Source organism: Nicotiana tomentosiformis, unplaced genomic scaffold (assembly GCF_000390325.3).
Source record: "Nicotiana tomentosiformis unplaced genomic scaffold, ASM39032v3 Un00283, whole genome shotgun sequence".
Taxonomy (NCBI): domain Eukaryota; kingdom Viridiplantae; phylum Streptophyta; class Magnoliopsida; order Solanales; family Solanaceae; genus Nicotiana; species Nicotiana tomentosiformis.
This window is the reverse complement of record NW_027174842.1, coordinates 12634-36404: the sequence shown is the minus strand read 5'-3', so window position 1 is coordinate 36404 and position 23771 is coordinate 12634. Positions and strand designations below refer to the sequence as shown.

The 23771-nt window shown below is 34.4% G+C and overlaps 1 protein-coding gene across 7 annotated transcripts; it reads left to right on the top strand.

Moving 5' to 3' along the window:
• Positions 1-4052: 4052 nt before the first annotated feature.
• LOC104089007 (cis-abienol synthase, chloroplastic) lies at positions 4053-13826 on the top strand. 7 transcript variants are annotated; one of them, XM_070192544.1, is made up of 14 exons: positions 4078-4229; positions 4345-4406; positions 4528-4807; positions 5619-5799; positions 7135-7355; positions 9827-9947; positions 10028-10125; positions 10405-10619; positions 10715-10824; positions 11496-11594; positions 11680-11895; positions 12463-12604; positions 12707-12955; positions 13363-13826. In XM_070192544.1, the coding sequence occupies exons 1-14, from the start codon at positions 4151-4153 to the stop codon at positions 13669-13671; spliced, it is 2382 nt and encodes a 793-aa protein (XP_070048645.1). In that variant the 5' UTR covers positions 4078-4150; the 3' UTR covers positions 13672-13826. The 7 variants fall into 7 exon arrangements, with proteins under 7 accessions (XP_070048641.1, XP_070048642.1, XP_070048646.1 ...); XM_070192539.1 differs by having other exon boundaries at positions 4083-4229; positions 4348-4406; XM_070192540.1 differs by lacking the exon at positions 11496-11594 and having other exon boundaries at positions 4053-4229.
• The last annotated feature ends 9945 nt before the right edge of the window (positions 13827-23771 follow it).

Here is a 23771-nt window from a genome sequence, read left to right as displayed (position 1 = left end):
CATAGACAAAAAGACAAAAGCAGGTATTTATTTAAATCTCTCAAATGAGGTTTTACGTGAAGTTTCTGTAGAAATCACAGCTAAAGGCATGTGGAAAAAATTGAAAACCTTATATATGAAGAGGACGATAGAAAATAGACTTTACCTGAAGCAGAAGCTTTATACAATTCGTATGGGAGAAGGTACCTCTATTCTCTCTCATCTTGACACCTTTGATTCCATTCTTATGGATTTGAGTAATATAGATGTTGAAATTAAAGATGAGGATCAAGCCGTGTTACTGCTTTGTTCTCTACCCCCATCTTTTAAGCATATAAGAGATACTATGCTTTATGCAAAGGATAATATATCTTATAAGGATATTAAATCTATTTTAAAATTAAAATAATAGATAGATAGTGATATTACTGGGGAAGCTAGTGGAACTCAAGCGAAAGTTGGCTTGTTTGTTAGGGGTAAATCCGACTCCATATCTAGATACAATAATTTAGAGTGTCGCTATTGTCATAAGAAAAGTCACAATATCTCTGAATGCTATAAGCTGAAAAATAAAGAAAAGCATAAGGAAAGGAAAAATGAGCACAAAAATACTGACACTGCCGAAGCAAGTGTAGCTGCTGATGAGACTAAGGGAACTATTTTTTTAGCAACTAATAATAGTTTCAAATCTAACAATGAGTGGATTTTAGATTCGGGTTGTTCTTATCATATGTGTCACAATCGGTATTTATTTACCACATATGAATCTATTGGAGGTAGAGTTGTCTTGATGGGCAACAATGCTGCCTGCAATATTTTTGGAAAAGGTACAGTCCGAATCAAAATACACGATGGTGTGGTGAGAATTCTCACTAATGTTAGACATGCCCCTGACTTGAAGAAAAATCTCATCTCTTTGGGCACTCTAGAATCTCTTGGGTGCAAGTACACAGGTGAAGGTGGAGTTCTGAAAGTTTCTCATGGTGCTCGTGTGATCATGAAAGCACACAGATCTAGTTCATTGTGTACTTTATTGGGATCCACTGTTATAGGCCTTACTACATTTTCGGTATCAGACAACTTGTCTGATTTTGATGGCATTAAATTTTGACATATGCCCATTGGGGCTTTTGCGGAGAAGGTGGAGAAAATTTACTATATCAGCCAAAATTATGCCAAGGTAGAGATTTGTAATTATGGCCAATATTTTGGCTAATGGAGTCCATCTCACATAAACATAAGTATCTTTGCAAAATGTAGACTTTGTTGGCAATATTCTTTGGGACCCAAAAATATTGCATTGTGTGTTGGACATCATTTGCACAAGTTGTATCTCTTCTTTTACACCTAAGAGACCAAGACTTTTTTGCCTATAAAAGGGAAGGCCATTAGTTCATTTTAGACACACCAACAAGACTTGTCTTCAATTCTTGTTTCTTCCTTTCTTCCTTTATTAAGAGTGTTTTGTATGAGAGTTAGTGTTGGGAAGTACTTGTGTGAATCCTTTCTTTGGAGTGATCTTGTGAGGTTATTCTCTTAGGGTATTTGGGATTAATTAGAGTGTTTACTCTAATTTTATACTCTCTTTTGTATTCTTATTGTTATAGTAAATTGCTCATCTCTGCTTGTGGACGTAGGTCACTTTGACCGAACCACGTTAAATTTTTGTCTTCTTTATCTACTTTAATTGTCATTGTTATCAACTTTCATTGTCTTTGTTATTGCCATTATACCGTTGTTTGGCTAAATTACGCATTACCCGAGTTTTCGATCCTAACATATTGGTTAAATTGCATTGACTGATTTATGTATAATATATGATGAGATTATTTAGTCTTCCTTATGCCACCTAAGAAACAAAACAGTGCTTGTGTTTATTGATGGCAAAAACGGTAATGAACTGCGCCTAATTGTAGCTCCCTCAGCCGCTTAAATTAAAAATAGCCGATAAATATATAATCTATGTACAAATTCTCGTAAAGCAAGCTTTTACGAAAATTAAGTGGGATGAAATAACGAACATAAGGTATTTATCATGCAAGCATAAAATTACCGTAATTAAAAGCTTACAATTCAGTACAAACAAGTTGACGTCGATTATATGAATTCTCACTGATCATGTTTCTCCATTTTAATTCTATTGCAGGAACCAAGGACATGTACCTAGGTGACGAGCATGTCCTAACTAGTGACGAAGTAAACGGTATGGAAGGAGGTTCACTTAAATCCCTTTCGCCCCATAAATAACATTGTGCAAGTAGGGTAAACTATTGAATTCCCTTAATATAAGTGACTTAAATTATTTTGTGTATGTATATATGTGTGTGTGTGTTATGAAATTCATTATGAATTGACTAGTTGTGCACTGGCTATCAATCTATTAGCGCTACATGCCGCAATCCTCCTTTTTTATTTGGGCATAGAATTAGCTATTTCGTTTTTTATCTAGACTTGAAGTCGATAATATGAGCAAGCTCATATAGGCAGAGTTGGCTTGATAGATGTGTCACAGCCCCAATTTTCCTCTGTAGGATGTCATGATGGCATCTAGTCTCTACGACTAGGTAAGCCTAACATGCATAGAGAAATAACAAAAATACTACTAAAACTTCAAATAAAACCTTCACACTATAATATTAAACTCAACAGTTCAATAGCCAACACTCTCCCCAAACCTGGTGGAACGGAGTCATAATCTCTACAAGAAAGTATTAATAGTCTCGATATTCAATATTGTTTGAAACAAGAAGTAACAAGTTGAATGTCTAAAACAGAAGAGGACTCCGAGGCATGCGGACGTCGAGCAGGTATACCTTAAAGTTCTCCAAAGGCAGCTACTCAATCAACCTCTAGCGTCCGGCATGGGCAGACGTACCTGAATCTACACAAAACGATGTGAAGAGGCATAATATGAGTACACTACAACGGTAACCAGTAAATATCAAGCCTAACCTTTGTAGAGTAGTAACGAGGCCAGGTCAAGATACCTAGTAGGACCTAATAAACAGTGTGAAAATATAATAACGATAAATAATGGAAGGCGGAGAAATAACTGATACGAAAGAAGTTAATAACATAAACTAATACCAGAATTTGTAAGCATAGATAACATAATGGAAGCAATTAAAGGGAACCACCAAAGTCAAATACGGATCCAAACTGATAAGACAAGGAAGAATAAAAACAACAACGAGTATTTCACCAATAACTCTTTACAACATGAGATAAACAACAAGAATTATGGATGAGGTACCACCTTGTACACAACAAGAACCACAACCGAGGTACCACCCGTATACAACAAGAATCACCCGAGGTTAAATTTCAACTATTACTATACCACATCCAAATTGTAATTAAGGAGAGGAATGTGCTCAATCTTAGCATAGTTTCTGATGTGTTGATTACTGCTTTTCAAGGATTGAACCTTTTGAATCATCATCTTGTACGTAAATATGCAGATTAGGCATGTAGTGTCTCTCTTCAATATATTCCCTTTTTGGTTATTAATAATCTATGAGTAGGGATCAGGCCTAATCCTTCGCCACACTTGGTGGTCTGATCTTTTTAGAAAAGTAAAGGAAATAATATAATTTGTTTAATTGCTACTCTATAGTCTAGTCTAGTCATTAAACAGAAGATTTCAATCGATAGCTCTCAATAGCACTAAAATCTAGCCGTTCACATTTATTATTGTTTTAATATGAAATCGGCTAATAAATGAACATAATTTTTTTCTCTAACCCATATATTGAATTTTGGCTGAATTTCAGCCCATTTTGAGTATAGTAGTTTTTCCATATACGTGATGGTATTAGTAGGACCCGTGACAATACATACATAATATTTCATGTTAAAAAGAAAGGAAGATTTTTTTGAAACTTGTGACACTTCTAGTCTTAAAAAAGATATAACATTTGTATTATTACGAAATCTTATCTTATTATTAAAAATAAAATTAAAAGTTTAAATTAAATTATTTATAAATTAGAAAGTTATTTTTTTAATGGATTAAAAATATATTGCCAAATAAACTATAAATAGTTCGACATTGATATACCATTCTATTCTTGTGCTCTCTATATCTCTCTACATTTCTCTGTCCCCCCAACCCCCCCCCCCCCCCCCCCCAAAAAAAAGTAGAAAGAAAAAACCGAGTTTGCCGTTTAGAATGATACTTGGACTGAGAAGCAAAATCATACCACTTCCTGATCATAAGTTGGGAAATATCAAATTAGGTTCAGTAACCAGTAAGACACATAATTTTTATTACTATACGTTACAAGAAGATAAGTATCATTCAATTCTTTTATAACTAATTTCAGTCTCTTTTTTGATAAAATTTCTGTGTCTCCTTGTTCGAAGAAGATGCAATTTGCCACAGACCATGTAGAGTAAGATGCAGCCACAGTACTGCTTCATCAATGGTATGCTATTTCTTTTTGCATACAAATTTAGCCAACTGGAGTAACTGAGACAGAATTTTAAAAAGTGGCCTAGAAAAGGCCATTTGTGTAAATGCCCTTAATAAAGCAATGGTGGTTGCAGGAAGAGGCAAAGGAGAGAATAAGGGAAACATTTGGAAAAATAGAGCTATCTCCTTCTTCCTATGACACAGCATGGGTAGCTATGGTCCCTTCAAGATATTCTATGAACCAACCATGTTTTCCTCAGTGCTTAGATTGGATTCTTGAAAATCAAAGAGAAGATGGATCTTGGGGCCTAAATCCTAGCCATCCATTGCTTGTAAAAGACTCCCTTTCTTCCACTCTAGCATCTTTGCTTGCCCTTCGCAAATGGAGAATTGGAGATAACCAAGTCCAAAGAGGTAAATGACACCGAGTTTAGAAGAACGATTTCTTTGAAATTTGTGGTCGTAAATATGCAATGATATTTTTTTGGTTATAAAACAAAAAATTTAAAGTTAAATTTTGTCCAAATATATAAAGGTGTCACTCATTTTAAAACTGACCTGAAGAAATTACATCATTTGAATTAATTTTTTCGGTGTAGTGTCAAAATATTAAAATTTTAATTGTTTACAAATCAATTATATATCTTAGTGTAGCTTAGCTCCAAAGGTTAAATAATATATGAATAAAAGATATATCTTGTAAGCTAATTGATCTCCCATTAGCAAGCGTTCAGGGTGGTCCTTTGTAACAGGTCACAGACCAACAGTAAGAAGTTTGCTTGTCTGTATCTTGTTTGAAGCGGTTTTGATTTTATGTCTCCCATCTGTGTACTAATTAATTTATTTTTACTATATAAGGTAGGAGATAATGCCGAACCCCATCATCATGGGCCAGCATAGCGCAGGGTGAATGGCTTCAATTAAAAAAAATTAACCTTAGTAGAGAAAAATTAAAGAGAAAAACAGAATGTGTGTATATCACTTAACCATATGGTTAAATAATAATATAATATATGAATAAAAGATGCATGCATTCATTAGTTTGTGTAAACACTAAGCAGAATAAAATGTTTAGTTACCATCTTGCATGTTATAATTGTCAAGAATCTAGACGATGTGCAAAAACAAGTAATGCTATTGACATGGTTCAAGAAAGAGTGAGCAAAGGAGTTTGCATTTTGTAGTATTATTAATTACTTGAATAGTTCCTTCATTTTTCTTTTAGGCCTTGGCTTTATTGAAACGCATGGTTGGGCAGTCGATAACAAGGATCAGATTTCACCTTTAGGATTTGAAATTATATTTCCCTGCATGATCAACTATGCAGAGAAACTTAATTTGGATCTACCTTTGGATCCTAACCTTGTAAATATGATGCTCTGCGAACGTGAATTAACAATTGAAAGGTATGCTTCTTTATTAAATGGTCATTTTACATATTATGGAAATTATTAGTTTTGCAGCCTTGCGCAAAAACTCCTAATGTATAAAACAATTATAGGGGAAGTTCAACAATATTAGTCGTCTGAAGCTAAATCTTAATAAAAGGCCTAAGCGTAATCTCATTCGATTCATATATTAATAAGAAAAAGGACATATTTTTTATATCTATAGATCAATAATCAAACATGACAAAGAGAAATATCAAAAAAACTTTGTTGAAATTGGAAAGATAAATGACTAGAAATAGGAAAAACGAATGGATATATGCATGAAAGGAAATATCATAGAGGGTAGGAGAGGTAAATGTACTACTAGTAGTTAATACTTAATAATCTTTTGGAAGAAGTTTACACATCTACTCATCCGTCCAAACAGTAAAAAGCTAACATAAATTTTGAAACAACTTATAAGTGATAGTTATTTCCTTTGTTTCAATTTATGCGGCAACATTTTGTTTTTGGTCCATTTTATAAAAAATAGTGACTTTCTAAATTTGAGAAGATTAAACTTCTCATTTTTATTCTTAATGAGAAATTTTTATATATATCCTCACAAATGTCTATGATTTTTTTATCATAAATTTCAAAAGTATCCTTTATTTCAAACTCCATAGTAATTCAAATTTTACCACATAAAGTCTCCCATGGTGGTATATAATAACTGTAATTTTTTGCCTGTAATTATTGAGACCAAAAGTACTAACTTCATTTGTCTTGCCTTTAATCGATCACACGAACAATTATACGACGGTGTTTGACTAGGTACTGAACTTAAGGAAGATTGAATGACTTTTGCCACATGTCTAAAGTGCGCTAGACTTACACATGACATAGCATTTATTTGATTATAAAAGTATCTCATTAAGGATAAATTAAAAGTTTACAAAAAGTTATCAAATAAAGAATGGGATTCTTCTTTTGTGAAAAGACATTAAAAAAAACATGTCATATAAAATGGAACAAAGGAATATAGAATTTGCCCTCTCCACGAATTTGTATGCAGATTTGTAAATTGACTTATAAAACTCCTAACTTTATGGAGTAAGTCTCTTGGGAAAATGTCATTCTGAAGAATGATAAAGCAAAAAAAAATAGTTTAAAATTTGTAGAGTGCAAAACTTCATTTTTAATTTAAACATGACTGCAACACTCACCCCTTCCAAAAATAGAAAGAGGTCATTCTTTTTTTGTACAGACTAAAAAGAAAATAGGTTCACATAAATTGAAACGAAAGGAGTACTAGATTTTGATACTCTAGCTTCAACTCATCAATTTGTTGGGCCATTTTTTAACCAATAGAGCCTTAAAGAATGAATTCGAGGGGAATATGGCAAATGTAGAATATTTTGCTGAAGGGCTCGGTGAATTATGTCATTGGAAAGAGATGATGCTTCGTCAGAGACACAACGGGTCGCTCTTTGATTCACCAGCCACTACTGCAGCTGCCTTGATTTACCATCAGTACGATGAGAAATGCTTTGGGTACTTGAACTCAATCTTGAAACTGCACGATAATTGGGGTATGCACTACATTATCTGCCTAAAGGAAAATACTTTTCATATCTCTTCTTAGAATTCGTTGGAATTAAGTTTTAATTATGTTAGTATGTTTACTATATGTTCGATATGTTTGATAGGAGACTAATAGTTTTAGGGTACTAGAAAATATAAAGTACTTCTACTGATAAGAAATTTATGTTAGTATGATAATTTAGCGCTTGTGACGCATGGTGACATCCTTACCGCTTCTCCCCACAAGTACAAATGTACATCTACGAACAACTCACATATTGACTCAAATCATGCTTTAGAGAAAATCACAAGAAGAGTAAGTCTAATAAACTTACCTCTCAAGTCCAAACTCTGACATAGTACTACGATGAACCAATTTATTTAAAAGGCTCGGACGTCATCAACAAAGGGATATCTACATATATGTGGAAAATGGCAGAATTCTGACCGCCAAAACGGTCGGAATTCACGAATTTCCTACTACTTTCCGACCAAAATTGGTCGGTCGAAAAATAGTTGGTCGGAAAATAATTTCCGATCAAATCCGTCAGTGATTTCCGACCAAAGTAGTCGGAACGTTCGAAAGGTCAAACGACCAAATATTTTCAAATTTCCGACCAAAGTGGTCGGAATTTACCGACCGAATCAGTCGTAATAATATAAATAAAATAATTATTTATTTAAAATTAAATAATATAAATATATAATTTCCGACCGAATCGGTCGGAAATTAATATTTAAAAAATATATTTTATTTAATTTCCGACGGAATCCGTCGAAAACTTTTTAATTTTTTTTAAAAATTTTCGACCGCATCAGTCGAAAATCTGGGAATTTTTGGCAAAATGTGGGCAGCTGTCCGACTGTTTCCGTCGGAAATCAGTCGGAATTTTCTGTAAAACTGGGCAGCATTCTGCCCAATTTGGAGCTACACCACGTGTCAAACTATTACAATATAATAACGCCAACAACCAATCAACCATTAACACAATCTAAACCAACAATACCAATCATTAACATAATCTAAACTAACAATACCAACTATTAAAATAATCTAAACCAACCATTAACACAACCTAAACTAACAATACCAACCATTAAACCTAACAATTTTGGACATAAAAATATCCAAATAGTAGCCCACATTCAAGTTTAAAAATAAAACATAAAGTTGTCTCTCACAATCAAGTTTACCAATCAACCAAAATACCACACCTAAACTACTACACATCAGATTCAGTTTGTTCATCCTCATCATCAGATAGATCATGCCCATGTTTTCTCATGAATTTCTGGCAGTGGAGGGTCGTCGACGGAGCTGCAGCGAGGCGGCATCGCCGGTGAGTGGCATTGGTGATGGCAGCGGCGGGTTGGGTGGGGGGGAGAGGGGAGGTTTGAGTGTGAGAGAGAGAAGAGAGAAGGAAGAAAACAGGGAAAGAAAAAAGTAAGGGGTCAGGGGGGTTTTAAAAGAAAATAGGTCAAATAGTCGAACCTCGTTTTAATAAAAAAATTCCGACCGAATTAGTCGATAACAGTTATGCGGTATTTTTCGCCAAAATTTACGACGGATATAGACGGAATATCAGCCGTAATTATTATTAAAAATTGAAAAATATATTTTTATGCAATTTCCGACCGATTCCGTCAGAAATTTGCGACTACTTTTTCCGGTCGGAATATTTCGGTCGGAAATTGGCCGTTTTTTAGTAGTGATATATGAGTTCATATATCAATAACGCTTCATAACAATACCAACTAAGTACGTAGCACTTAGGTCCAACTTCACATGACTTTCACAAAAATTCTTATTTCACCATTTGATATCAATCCTTGAATTTTAACTCCAATTCATCTATTAAATGTGTTATGGAATCTAGCCATTTCATTAGAAGTTCAAAATGATATCGTTCAAATAAGTCCAACACTATTCATCTTCCTTATTAATAAACTTTCAGTGTCAAAGCTATGATAGGAGGGTTCATCTATTCCACCCTTCTAACTACTTTTTCAGCTCATAAATAATATTAAAACACTCACTTATACTTCATAAATAAGGTTCATGTAGTAAAAATTATCTTTGTAAGAAAATCCTAGAAAATCTCTCTTTTGGTGTTTTTGGTTGATTTAATAAAATTTAGCAAACTAAAGGAAGTTTCAATGTTAATACTAGAATTAATTAACTTTAATGAGCACAAAACATCGATAAAAACTTGCCTTGTATGACCCAAATGAACCCTTGGTCAAAATCCTCTCGATCCCAAATCATCTAACTAATAATGAGTTGTACACCTGAGTATTTAAAAGACACTGTAAACTAACTTCTAACCAATAACTAACTAACAGCTAATTACAAAGATCAATAACTAACACTAATTTATGAACCTTCTAGAAGTGTACTCCTTTAAATAATACACTGTACAACCTGTCTAAGCTACATATTTCAGCATTACTAATATAATCTTTTTCGTTATTCTTATAGTCCCCACTATTTGCCCTACAAAGATACATTCAAATCTCTTCTTAGTTGATGCCCTTCAAAATCTTGGAGTAGATCGGTATTTTAAAACAGAAGTCAAAAGAGTACTAGATGAAATATACAGGTAATTTGAAATGATCTTCATGGTTTATACAATTTATCTTTTTAAAACTTTTATTAATATTAATGCTGAATTATGAATAGGCTTTGGCTAGAAAAGAATGAAGAAATTTTTTCAGACGTTGCTCATTGTGCCATGGCGTTTCGACTTTTACGGATGAATAACTATGAAGTTTCCTCAGGTTTGTAACTAAAAACTCAGAAAATTAAATTTTTACCTATGCACCAATAATATAAGGGGTGTCTTGTCGTAATTGGTAAAGTTGTTTGTCGTAATTGGTAAAGTTGTTGGTCACAAGTTCAGGCCGTGCAAATAGCCTCTTGCAAAAATGCAGGGTAAGGCTGCTTAGAATATACCCTTATGGTTCGGCCCTTCCCCGGACCTCGCGCATAGCGGGAGCTTAATGCACCGGGCTGTCCTTTTACTTATGCACCAATAAATTGTTACTTTCTTTCTGCAGAAGAACTTGAAGGATTTGTCGACCAAGAACATTTCTTTACAACATCAAGTGGGAAACTTATGAATCACGTTGCAATTCTCGAACTTCACCGAGCTTCACAGGTGGCTATTCATGAAAGGAAAGATCACATTTTAGATAAAATAAGTACTTGGACAAGGAATTTTATGGAGCAAAAACTCTTGGACAAGCACATCCCTGATAGGTCAAAGAAGGAGGTATCACCTGTATATAAATTAGGCCATTCAAAAAACATTCTTTGTAATTTTCAATTTTATGATATTCCATTACTAGCGAGTCAATTAAATATCAGATGGAATTTGCTATGAGGAAATTTTATGGCACATTTGATCGAGTGGAAACTAGACGTTACATCGAGTCATACAAAATGGACAGTTTTAAGATCTTAAAAGCGGCTTACAGGTATAATTCTGACACTATTACTATAAGATTTTAGATAATATGTACCGTCAGCGGGTTACATTTGCCAATTATTGCAGGTAATCTATATTGTTTTCAAGATTATAAATCTCACATTTTAAGGAGGCTTACCTGTAAATATTATTTGAGTGACGGTTAAAAAAAATTTATATTAATGATGTATGTAACGTAAACTCTTACTAAAAGTAGTATATATGTTTTGTTTATTCTTATTATTCTCTTCTGCATTTAAACGTGTGGACAGGGGCAGATTTATAGGAGAGATTATGGGGCACGCAAACCCATGATCTCCTCAAAATTAGATATTTTATGTACATATTTTTTAAAATTGGTATAATATTAACTGTTGGCATCCATGCTTCTATTTAATACATTTTTTCCTCTTTTTATTTTAGTAATACATTCATGTACTGAAAATCCTAGATCCACATCTGTATATGGGCGGATCAGAGTTACGGTTGTAGCAATGCCCACCGCCTTCAACTTAAACAACATATGTCAGTGAACATTGGTATGCTAACGCTTAATATGGGTAGCAAGCAAAAATACAAGTTACTTTAAATAAAATGTAATGGTACATTTTCTATCGAAGTTGGAAGTCCTTAAAAATTGGTCATATTATTATGTGGGGTCTCTCTCTTTCTCTCTTTTAGGTCTTCCGGTATTAACAACATAGACTTGCTAAAGTTCTCAGAACACGATTTTAACTTGTGCCAAACCCGACACAAAGAAGAACTTCAACAGATGAAAAGGTATCTACACTGGTTAGCTTGACTAGAACTTGTCATTCTTAAACAACTTCATTTTGTTGATAATTATATATATATATGAATGTAGGTGGTTCACAGATTGCAAACTCGAACAAGTAGGATTATCACAACAGTACTTATACACTAGTTACTTCATAATTGCTGCCATACTCTTTGAACCTGAATATGCTGATGCTCGTCTAGCATATGCAAAGTACGCCATAATAATAACAGCGGTGGATGATTTCTTCGATTGTTTTATTTGCAAAGAAGAACTGCAAAACATCATCGAATTAGTAGAGAGGTATTGTTTTCTCTTTTCTTATAATATATCAACAAAATCCTTTGACCTATGTTGTTCAACTCACATTTTTTAGAGGCACTTGAGTTTATGATAAAGAATGTTACACTTGTCCCTCATCAATTTTGTACGGGCTTTCAAAAGGGTTCAAATGATCCTAGGCTACTTCATTCATAGCTTTATGGTTTTGGATTTATACTAATATTCTTTCACATGGTATCAGAGCCAAAACTTTCTTTTTTTCATTCAAACCATTAAGCCACTAACATTGCTATGGCCTAACTTATCAATTATCATGTTGAGCCTAATCTACTTAACTCTTGAAGATCACAATTTGTTGAGACTCTTCTCTTTCTACGTTAAAAATAATAACCAAAACAGAAACAAACCGTAGAACCAGGCTGTGTTGCAAGAGAGTATTAGAGAATGTTACACTTGTCCCTTATCGGTTGTGTAATAGTTTCCAAAAGAGTTTAATTAATTGTCCTGGGATACTCCACCCGATTACCTTGAAATTTTGGATTAGATACTCATACTCTTTCACATATTATGTTAACACTTTCACTATAGATGGGAGGGATACTCAACCGTCGGATTCCGTTCAGAGAGGGTTAGAATTTTCTTTTTGGCACTTTACAAAATGGTAGAGGAAATTGCGGCAAAGGCGGAAACTAAGCAAGGTCGATGTGTCAAAGATCACCTTATTAACTTGGTATGAAGAAGTACATTAATTATTATATATTCTCTAAATCAATTTTTTTTTCATGCTTATATTTCTTTCTTTTCGATTGACTAGAAATATATCTTGTTATAGTGGATTGATATGTTGAAGTGTATGCTGGTGGAATTGGACCTTTGGAAAATTAAATCAACTACCCCAAGCATAGAGGAGTACTTGTCTGTTGCATGTGTAACTATTGGTGTTCCATGTTTTGTTCTCACATCACTATATCTTCTTGGACCAAAACTGTCCAAGGATGTCATAGAAAGTTCTGAGGTCAGTGCCTTATGCAATTGTACAGCTGCTGTGGCCCGATTGATTAATGATATACACAGTTACAAGGTAATATTATTTTCTTCGTTAGAAGAATATTTTATCAAATGTTGGCTATTGATTTTTAACAATCTTTTTTCAATATATTGAACTGAGATAAAATTTTACATAAAATATTCTTTTTTCGAAACACTAACTTCTTCAAATCAAATTTTATTCCAAAAATTACTAAAATTTACATTTGAAAGTGAGAAGTGACACAAAAACAAAGCCTTGTCCGGCTAGATTGATATTTGATAAATTAATATAATATAATGTGCTGCTGGTTCATTTTCTTCTTATTAAGCTCGTCTCACTAAGTTTTCGCGCTAGAAGGATCAGACCACGTTGAATCTATTTTGTACGCTTTTTTTTCAAGTAGACATACAAGTATATAATTATAACATTAATCCTTATTATTTCGTGTGTTCTTGCAGAGAGAACAAGCAGAAAGTTCAACAAATATGGTATCAATATTAATAACACAAAGTCAGGGAACTATCTCTGAAGAAGAGGCTATAAGACAGATAAAGGAAATGATGGAAAGTAAGAGAAGAGAGTTGCTAGGGATGGTTCTACAAAATAAAGAAAGCCAATTGCCACAAGTGTGCAAGGATCTTTTTTGGACGACAATCAACGCAGCTTATTCTATACATACACATGGCGATGGGTATCGCTTCCCAGAGGAATTCAAGAACCATATCAACGATGTAATTTACAAACCACTCAATCAATATTCCCCATAATATGCCTTAAATCTTTTACAATATGTTACTAATCTTTGGAACTTGGTTGTGATATTATTAGATGCATGGACGAATTGTACTTCTTTTATGTTGTGCACAATAATGTACAACTGTTACTATGGGAAAAACTTACTTACACTGCTATTTTAACTAAAGCGCATTTACCATTATTAGTGTTTACCATAAAAACGGATAATAATTAAATTTATATGTGGTTTTAAGAATATGTGGATTAATTCAATACAAATAATAAATAATGTTAGATTAAACAGATAAATGATGTAATAAATTGTCAAACCAATTAAGGGAGTGATCTCAGACTCAGTAACAGTTTAATGTAATGCCTGCCTTCGATCCCGGGCTCACAACAATGAAGAACTGATGAACAAAAGTAAGAACTTTTGAATAAAAGAGAAAATAAGAATATATTGCCTTGATATGCGTGTTACAATATGTCTAATGAATAGTCAAACGACCATTTAGATAGTAGGGGAGTTTTACCCTAAGTACAATTTCATAAAATGTAAAATTCTTCCATTTGCTAATCACATATTTTCTGCCGATACGTGCCGAGATTCACGCTGTGACATCCGGCTGGGCGCGGATATCACAACCCTTCTCTAGTCGTGCTCGATTATCTCGTGATGTTCTCCGAAGTTTTGGGATTCGAATCGGACCTGGGGGATGTGGCCCCGATTCTTCCGAGGGCAGGTGTTTTGCCCAGAACCTGACTCGAGGAGCTCCTTGCCCCGATTTCGGTTTCTTACGATCATATCTCTGCTCCGTTTACTCCATCGAGAACCGAAGTATCAAACGGGCTCGGTTTCACCCGTATACAGATAGTCCCCTCGTTTCTCAGAGAGTAAATTTACTGAAACGACGAGAAATGACATATGCACTTCGATCCATTCTTCAATACGCCGTGACAGAAACAACCAAGAATCCAAAACGTCCCGTCAGTCGTGACGTCATGATTTCAAACATGCATCAATCATCGGCGGGTCATCCCTGAATACGAAACGGCGTGAAACCTCTATAAATACTTTCCTCCTTTGTTCATTTTTTACTTTTTTGCGAAGCTTCTACCTTCGAGTTTTCAGGATATCACTACCCTTGTTCACATTCTAACATTTTATCTCCGTTCTTCAAGACTTTCATAGTAAGTTGCAAGTTTTTACCTAATTTTTACCCAAATTAGCGCACCTCACTTTTCATCTTCCAATTTATCTTCATATTTTTCAAGCTTTTTCCAGATAGCAATGGCTAAAACTTCCAAATCTTTTCCCCAACAAGTCGCTTCTTCTTCTTCGCAATTAACTGCTGAAATCGAGGAGATCACTCCCGATGTGGTCGTCCTCGAGAGATCTGCTCCTGGCGCAACTACCGATGAACCGGCTGCCGAGCCTCCTTTGAAAATGTTTGTTTCCGGGCGTTGTTCGATTGTCGATGACTTTAAGGTTGAGAAGCCCTCGTCGGTGCAGGGCCGGGGTGAAAGTGTATCAAGATATATATGCTCCATTACCGAAGACATCCTCCCCGTGGTCCGAGAGGACTGCAACTGGGTGGGTAAGAACGTAGTAGTCCCCGGGCCTACAGATGCCATCACTACCCACGTGGAGGGGTATCTATGTATTTACATTTGTCCCTTCACATTGGGCCCGGTAGACCCGGTTATCTTGGATTTCTACAAGAGGTACGAAGTATGCCTCGGACAAATCCATCTGTCGCGGTGGAGAATCGTGATCCTCCTTCGGTTTTTCGTGAACAAGACCGAATTTAGTCGAGCCCTCAAACCATGTCGAACAACGTCGAAATTATGAATTGCGTCTCGAATCGAATTATGAGTTTTCAAATCTTCCAACTTCTATAATTTGCGCTGAAACGTAACAAATCAATCCGGAATGACTTCAAATTTTGCATACAAATTAGAAATGACATAATGGAACTGTTCCAATTTCCAAAATCGAAATCTGAACCCGTTATCGACAAAATCAACCTTCGGTCAAACTTATAAATATTTTAAAACTTCAATTTTTCCAATTTCGCCAAAAATGGGCTGAATTGACCTACGGACTTCCAAATCCAAATCTGGACATATGCCTAAGTATGAAATCACCATATGAAACTATTGGAATCATCAAAACTTCATTTCGGAGTCGTTTGCTCAAAAGTCAAACTCCGGTCAACTCTTTTTATTTAAGTTTCAAAAATAAGAATTGTTCTTTCGATTTAATTCCGAACCTTCCGAAAACCAAACTCGACCTTGTACGTACCATTTTCAATCCAATCTTTACCCATTTGAACTCAACAATCTTCCCATAACCTTATTGGTACAAGCATGTATGACTAATACTCTCACACACAAGAATCACACTCACAATCACCCATCTTTACCCAAACTCGAAATTGAAGAATAGGGGTTAGAAGCTTACCTCTTGGGTGAAGATCTTGTGATAATTCCTTATTGGATTTCAAAGCTTGAACAAGATTTTTGATGAACAAAGCACTTGAGCTTCTTTCTCTCTCTAAAACACTCTCACTTCTCTCTAAAATCATCAGATAATTGCCCCAAAATAAGCCACAAAGCCTATTTATCAAAATAGGGTCGGGTTATGAAAATAGGAAAATTAACCCTCCGAAATCGGGTCTGCGGTCGCATGACCGCAGAATGGGTATGCGGGTCGCACAATACACCGCAAAATTGGTGCCCAAAAATGGGCTTCTCTGGACAGGTCTGCGACTAATTTTGCGGTCGCATAACCACTTCGGTGATTGCAGATTTGGCCGCAGACTCGCATTCTGCCAGCCTTTGGTAATTTGGTCATAACTTCTTGTAGGAGTGTCCAAATGACGAACGGTTTGAAGAGTCATAAACTAGACTCGAAGACTTTCATTTGATAGATAGATCATCACATAATTCCTTATATATAGATAGAAATGCTCATTCAAAGTTTGGTCTTGTGCATACTTATTTGAAACTTTAGTCTATTATGAAATTTTCTAACTTGACTTAGACTTAGGCCTCTCCTTAGACCCCATATCACTTATAATATGCCTCGTACACTTGTTATCATATCCAATTGGTATTCATAATATTAATAGTCCTCAAATGAGAAGTAGAGTCCTCCTCCAAACACATAACATAACTTATCTCTTCTTTCACCCATTTCAATTTCCCGAATTTTTATTAACTCCCAAAATTTTCAAAAATTGCGCCAGAGTTTCCTTTGTAACTGGGCCTATTCACTTGCCAGAGAATTCGAGAAACCAATCCTAACAACACATGCATAATCCAATCAACGTAACACAACATGAAAACAATACTAACACTGGCATCATAAGCAATATATTACTAGAAAAGGAATACCATTAGCATCAACTACTCAGGTGATACTTAACTTGTAGCAGGTAAGGTCTCAACATCTTCATAGAACACAGAAATAGACGTTTAAATTAAATATGACATTTTTGGGTCATCACAAAGGGTATAAGCCGAAACCTCTTCATTTAGCTGCAGTCAAACCAACATTGCAAGGGTATAGTATTTTTTTCATTGAAGAATATTAGTTTTGAATCATTAGATTATGTGAAAGCTTTTTTTTCTCAAATTCAACAAGAGAGATATTGGTTTCTAATTGATAGATTCTATAGCGATTTTCAAGTGTAATAAAAAGTATATTTAAAAAAATATTTGGTATGACGTGCAATAGTTATTTTTAAAATGTAAACAAATTATTTCGAATTGGGATTATATTTTAAATTATAATATAATTTTTAAAATAAAAGATAAGATATTTTTAAATTTTAGTAGAGAATTTTTAAAATAATTATAATAGAAGTCATATCATGGATAAAATCAAAAAACTGAAATCTTACGGATTATTGCATAATATCCGGCCAGATTTATTATTTATTTTTTATAGCTAATATACATAGATGATATACCGACAACACACGATTATACACCTGTTATATATGAATTATATAAAAATTACACATCCTCAACTTTTTAATTTAAGTGGTTGGGTGAGCACAAGTTTAGGTCGATAAGATAAAGCCAAAAGAAAAATATGACAGAATTTTAACCAAAGACTAAAAATATAAATAAAGTTTTTATGTAGACAATTTCTATTAAAACTCATCCTTTTATTACGAAATAAATTATTTTTTTGTAACAAAATAAATAAAGACATACAAAATAAGATAAAAGAAAGTAAATATAGAAAAATATGTATGAAAAATCTAAAAACCAGAAATAAGAGACGACAATGAATTTCTTCTTCTGTTTCATCTTTGTTGAGTGTAAATAATTTGGATGCCGATCTCATCGATTTCAAATATTTTTTTTAACTCAAATACATAGATTATAAGATAAGGATATCTTAGATATTTGTTTTTATTTACATTGTGTGTCATTTTTTTAAAAAAATTACTATTACTAGGAAACTGATATGATATTCGAATTTGAATTTAAATACAATTTAAGTAGTTTGCATTGAGGTTAAGCCAAGTATGGTGTCAAAAAAAAATAACTTGGCAATTTTAAGATAATATATGCAATGTTATATAATAATAATCAATTAATCTAACATTTAATGATTCAAATAACAACAAATCTGTATATGTAGGGTATTCAAAATTCAAAATCTGTTGGCTAGAGATATCGGTAAACTCAAAAAGGAGTCATACTGAAATAAAGTTTCACCGGCCAAAGAATCATTTATATTTTTAGATAGCCGATTAAAGTGAATTTTAAATTAACGATAATATCTTCAATTGCATCATTATAAAGATAATCATTATTAAAAAATATATAATATTTTAGAAATTGAAATTTCAAAATAGAAATATTTGTTTAAACATAATAGCATACCAAATAAGAATTCAAGTCGTAGTAAAAGAGTCACGTCCTAACCAAAGAATCGTTCATATTGCGCCAACCTTTGTGCTTTGCCATAGCTCATAAATACGAGTTATTATTTCACTTTGTGACTTTTTTTAGGTTCCAATGACACCAATAAGAATGGTGCAAAAATAAAATTATCACTACGAGATTTGAGAAAATGTTAGCCTTTTTTTATGTAGTGTTCTTAATCAATATCTAACGATTATCTATAATTATCTAGAAGATTTAAATTTTAAGGTTATTTATATATAATTCAAATAGCTCAGATATTTAACATGGTTAATGTCAAATATGAAAATGGAGTCTTACTAGGAAACAATCACTGGCTAAAGAATATTTTAAATTTTAGATAGCCGATTAAAATGAGTTTTGAATTAAGGATAATATTTTCACTTACATTAATATAAAAATAATTATTATTGAAAAATAAAGTTTAAGAAATTGAAATTTTAAAATAGAAATAGTTTTTAAAAAATATCAACACACCAAATAAGAGTTCAAGCAGTAGTAAAAGAGTCAAGTCGTATCCAAAGAGTCCTTCATAGTCTCAGCCTTTGATTGTTTTGCCATAAATATGAGTTATTATTTTGCTTCCTGACTACATTTTGGATCCAATGACACTGGGGAGAATGGTACCAATAAAGAAAAATAGAATTATAACTAGGACATTTGAGAAATGTTTAAGCATTTTCATGTAGTGTTTTTTAATTAATATCCAATGATTATCTATATTTATCGAGAAGGTTTAAATTTTAAGATTATTTACATATAATCCAAATAACTCAAATATTTTGTAACGAACCAACCGGTCGTTTTGAGCTCTAGTGTGTCATTTAGCGGTTTGAGGCCTTTAGTAGCTTCATTTCAGGTGCTATGACTTGTGCCTGTGGTTGGAATGGAATTTCGGAAAGTTCGGAGTAGATTTAGAAAGAAAAATTCTAATTTCGGAAGCTTTAAGTTGGAAGAATTGACTAAGGTGTGACTTTTGAGTAAACGACCTCAGAATCAGGATTTGAAGGTTCCAATAGGTTCGTCTGATGATTTCAGACTTGGGCGTAGGTTCGGGTCGAGAATCGGGTGGCTCAGAAATATTTCGGTGCTTATTACGGAAGGTTGGCATTTTGAAGGTTTAAAAATTTCTTAAGTTTGGGGTTGGAGTGGATTTTGATGTTATCGATGTTCGTTTGGGATTCCGAGCCTGGGAATAGTTCCGTATGGTGATTCTGATTTTAGGAGCATGTCCGGATGTTAATTTTGAGGTCCGTAGGTCATTCCGACATCAATTGACGAAAGTGGGAAATTTGGAGGATTTTCGGGAAGTTTGATCGGGAGGAGACTTTTTGATATCGTGGTCGGATTTCGATTCTGAAAGTGAGAATAGGTCCGTAATATCAATTATGACCTGTGTGCAAAATTGGAGGTCAATCGGACTTCATTTGATAGGTTTCCGCGTTGAATGTAGAATTTTGAAGTTTTAAAGTTCATTAAGCTTGAAGTAGGGTGTGATTCGTGGTTTTAGCATTGTTTGATATTATTTGAAGGCACAACTAAGTTCGTAATATATTTTAGGACGTGTTGGTATATTTAGTTAAGGTTCCGAGGGCCTCGGGTGGATTCCGAATGGATAACGGATTTATTTTGGACTTAGGAGATACTGAAGCTGGGCAGCAGCTGGTGTAACCGCTTCTACGAAAGTTTAGTCACAGAAGCGAGGTGAGGTCCGTAGAAGTGGCTTGGGCAGCCTGGGCATGAGGTCGCAAAAGCGAAGTTGAGCAGCGCACCTACGAATACGCAGAAGCGAGGTCAGGGCCGCAGGTGCGGAAATTTGCCCAAATGCGCTTGGGTGTGTCGCACCTGCGGTTGCGCAGGAGCAGAAGAATATCCGTAGGTGCGATGGTCTGCTGGCAGTGGTCTTCCGCAGAAGCAAGGAATCTTCCGCAGCAGCGGTCGATGACCGCATATGCGAAAAGTCGTCTGGGCTGTGAAGTTTTTATAAAAATGGGGGTTTGGCCTATTTTCATCTCATTTCATCCATGGGAGCCGATTTTGGAGTGCCATCTTCATCAACTATAATGAGGTAAGTGATTTCTTCACATTGTGAGTTAAATACATGATTTTTATATGGATTCAAGCATGAAAATTGGTAAAAATTGTGAGATTTTGAAAGAAACCTAGAAATTGGTATTTTTGAATTTTTACCACGAAATTGGACATGTAATTTGGAATAAATCATATATTTGAGTTCGTAGTGTTATGTTTAATGATCCAACCGGTCATTTTGACTTTTAGAACCCCGTTCCCCTAAATAAAACTCCCTGTATGTGCTTATATTAAATTATGACTTGCGGGGATGGTTGGTTTGGGATCTGGTAGTGTTCGGGTTGAAATCGGAACACTTGGTTCCTGTAACGACCCGACTTGTCGTTTTAAGAATTAACGCCCCGTTCAGTGACTTAAGGTCTCGAGCAGCTTCGCAATATAAATTATGACCCACGGGTGTGGTCGAGTTTGATTTACTGAAGATTCGGAATTAAATTAAAAGAACAATCCTTATTTAGAAGCATAAATGGAAAGAGTTGACCGGAGAGTTAACTTTTGAGTAAACGATCTCGGATTCAAATTCTCATGGTTCCAATAGCTCTGTATGGTGATTTTGGACGTAGGAGTGTGTCCGGAAAATTATTTGAAAGTCCGTAGTGGAATTTGGCTTGAAATGGCGAAAATAGAATTTTTGAAAAGTTTGATCGGGGAGTTGACTTTTTGATATCGGGGTCGGAATCCAGTTCTAAAAATTTGTATATGTCCATTATGTCATTAATGACTTGTGTGCAAAATTTGAGGTCAATCGGACGTGATTTGATAGGTTTTGGCATTAAATATAGAAGATGGAATTTTTTAGTCTCATTAAGCTTGAATTGGGGTATGATTCGTGGTTCTAGCATTGTTCGATGTAATTTAAAGTTTCGACTAAGATCGTATGATGTTTTAGGACTTGTTGGTATGATTTGACGGGTCCCGAGGAGCTTAGGTGTATTTTTGGATCATTGGTTGAAAGACTAGTAAAGTTAAGAAATTTGGGAGTTTGACCATGGTCAATATCGGGTCAAGACGACCTCTTTTCAGTGTTTTGAGTGCGCGAGCAGGTCCGTAGAGTGTTTTATGAATGAAATTCATATATGGTTTGTGTCCGGGAGGTTCCGGATGAGTTTCAGGGTGGTTTTGGATCATTTTGGAGAAGTTTGAGTTTGCTGGTTTCTGGTGAGGTACTGTTCATTCGCCATTGCGAACCATTTATGGCAATTGCAAAAATACTGTTCATTTATGGCAATTGCGAACCATTTATGGAAATTGCGAAAACACTGTTCAATTATGGCAATTGCGAACCATTTATGGAAATTACGAAAACACTGTTCATTCGCAATTGCGAACCATTTATGGCAATTGCGAAAACACTGTTCATTTATGGCAATTGTGAACCATTTTTGAAAATACGAAAACACTGTTCATTCGCAATCGCGAACCATTTATGGCAATTGCGAACCTGGGCAGAAACTTAAGGATTGAAAATCTGTCATTTCTTCATTTCGATTGGGATTATTGGAGCTCGGATTTTGGGCAATTTTAAGGATTTCTTCACGACTTCGACTGGGGTAAGTATTCTATATCCGAAAGTGATTATATTTCATGAATCTATTGTTATATTCATCGTTTAATTTAGATTTAAATGGAAGAAATCAAGATTTTTGAAAAATCTTCCAAAAATAAAAATTTAAGATTTGGAGGTCGAGTTGTTGTCGGAATTTAATAAAATTAGTATGGTTGAACTCATATCGGAGTGGGTGTTCGGATTTCATAAAACTTTTGTCGGGTTCCTAGAGGCGGGCCCCGCGTTGACTTTTGTTGACTTTTTGGAATAAAATTTTAAGTCGACGTATTATTATCCGGAATTGTTTCCGATGAATTTTAATGAAGTTATACAATTAATTTGGATAGATTTGAGCTGCCCTGAGGCCAATTCAAGCAAGAAGGCTATTTTGGAATATCGGCCTAACTTCGAAAAGGTAAGTGTCTTGCTTAACCTCGAGTGGGGGAATTACCCCTTAGGCATTGAGTCTTATGTGCCATTTGTGAAATGTGAAAAGCCGTGTACGCGATGTGACGAGTACGTACTCGGGCTTATACGTGCAAAATTTATTGAATTAAAGTCTTAGGCATTATTGTGTAATAAATTAGAAAATTGTGGAAAACTATTAAATCATCTGTTTTCCATGCCTAAATCCTTATTGTTGAATTTATTTTTATATAATAAGTTGATGTGATTGTTACGTGAAATATTTATGAAATTTCGTGAGTATTGTTGGTTTAATATTTCTTGGAAATTAATTCCAATATGAATCTTATGCAAATAATTAATTTAAGTGAGCTTAATAATAAGTGATTATATAATTATCTAAGTTTGCATTAATGAAGGTTTTGCTTTATGCTGAGTAATTTATATTTCTATTGATTGTTTTTGGGTGTTATATATATTGTGTGGAGCCTTGGGCTATTTGTTGTGAAATTAATTGATTTTGTTATATCTTTGTAATTTGGTTGTGGCCATTGGGCAAATTGTGATATGAATTGATTTTATTATGTTGTCGTGTTAATTTCTCGTGTAAATTATTGTGTTGTGTGAGTTGTTATTTTGGGGAGATAAGGGTGGCATTTCACCGTTGATATTATGTGGGTATAAGGGTGGCATTTCACTGTTATTGTGGTTGTTAGAATATAGTTTGGGCGGAGCGATAAAGGTGGCTATAGGAGCAATAAGGGTGGAAATAGGAGCGATAAGGGTGGCTATTGATATTGTCTGGGCAGAGCGATAAGGGTGGCTATAGGAGTGATAAGGGTGGCAATATGAGCGATAAAGGTGGCTATTATCAGGAACGATATGTGATGATGTGGGGTTGTGGTGTTGATAATTTCATGTGATGTTGTGATTTTCTTGTGTTTATTTTTATACCTTGTGCCATTTGTCTTGTTGTTGGTAAATTGATAACAATCTGATTTATGTTGAAATTAAGAGCCTGTGGCTATTGCCAGGCGGTTTATAAAATAAAATGTGGGCACGAGGTGTCGTGAGTAAATAATGAAGATATTTGGCACGTGAATTGTCCGTGCAATTGTGGTATAAAATATGGGCACGAGGTGC

Coding starts and splice junctions, on each gene's coding strand:
- LOC104089007 (XM_070192544.1), top strand. CDS start 4,151: ATGATACTTGGACTGAGAAGCAAAATCATACCACTTCCTGATCATAAG. Junction 4,407..4,527: donor ACAGTACTGCTTCATCAATG/GTATGCTATTTC, acceptor TGGTGGTTGCAG/GAAGAGGCAAAGGAGAGAAT. Junction 12,956..13,362: donor ATGATATACACAGTTACAAG/GTAATATTATTT, acceptor GTGTTCTTGCAG/AGAGAACAAGCAGAAAGTTC.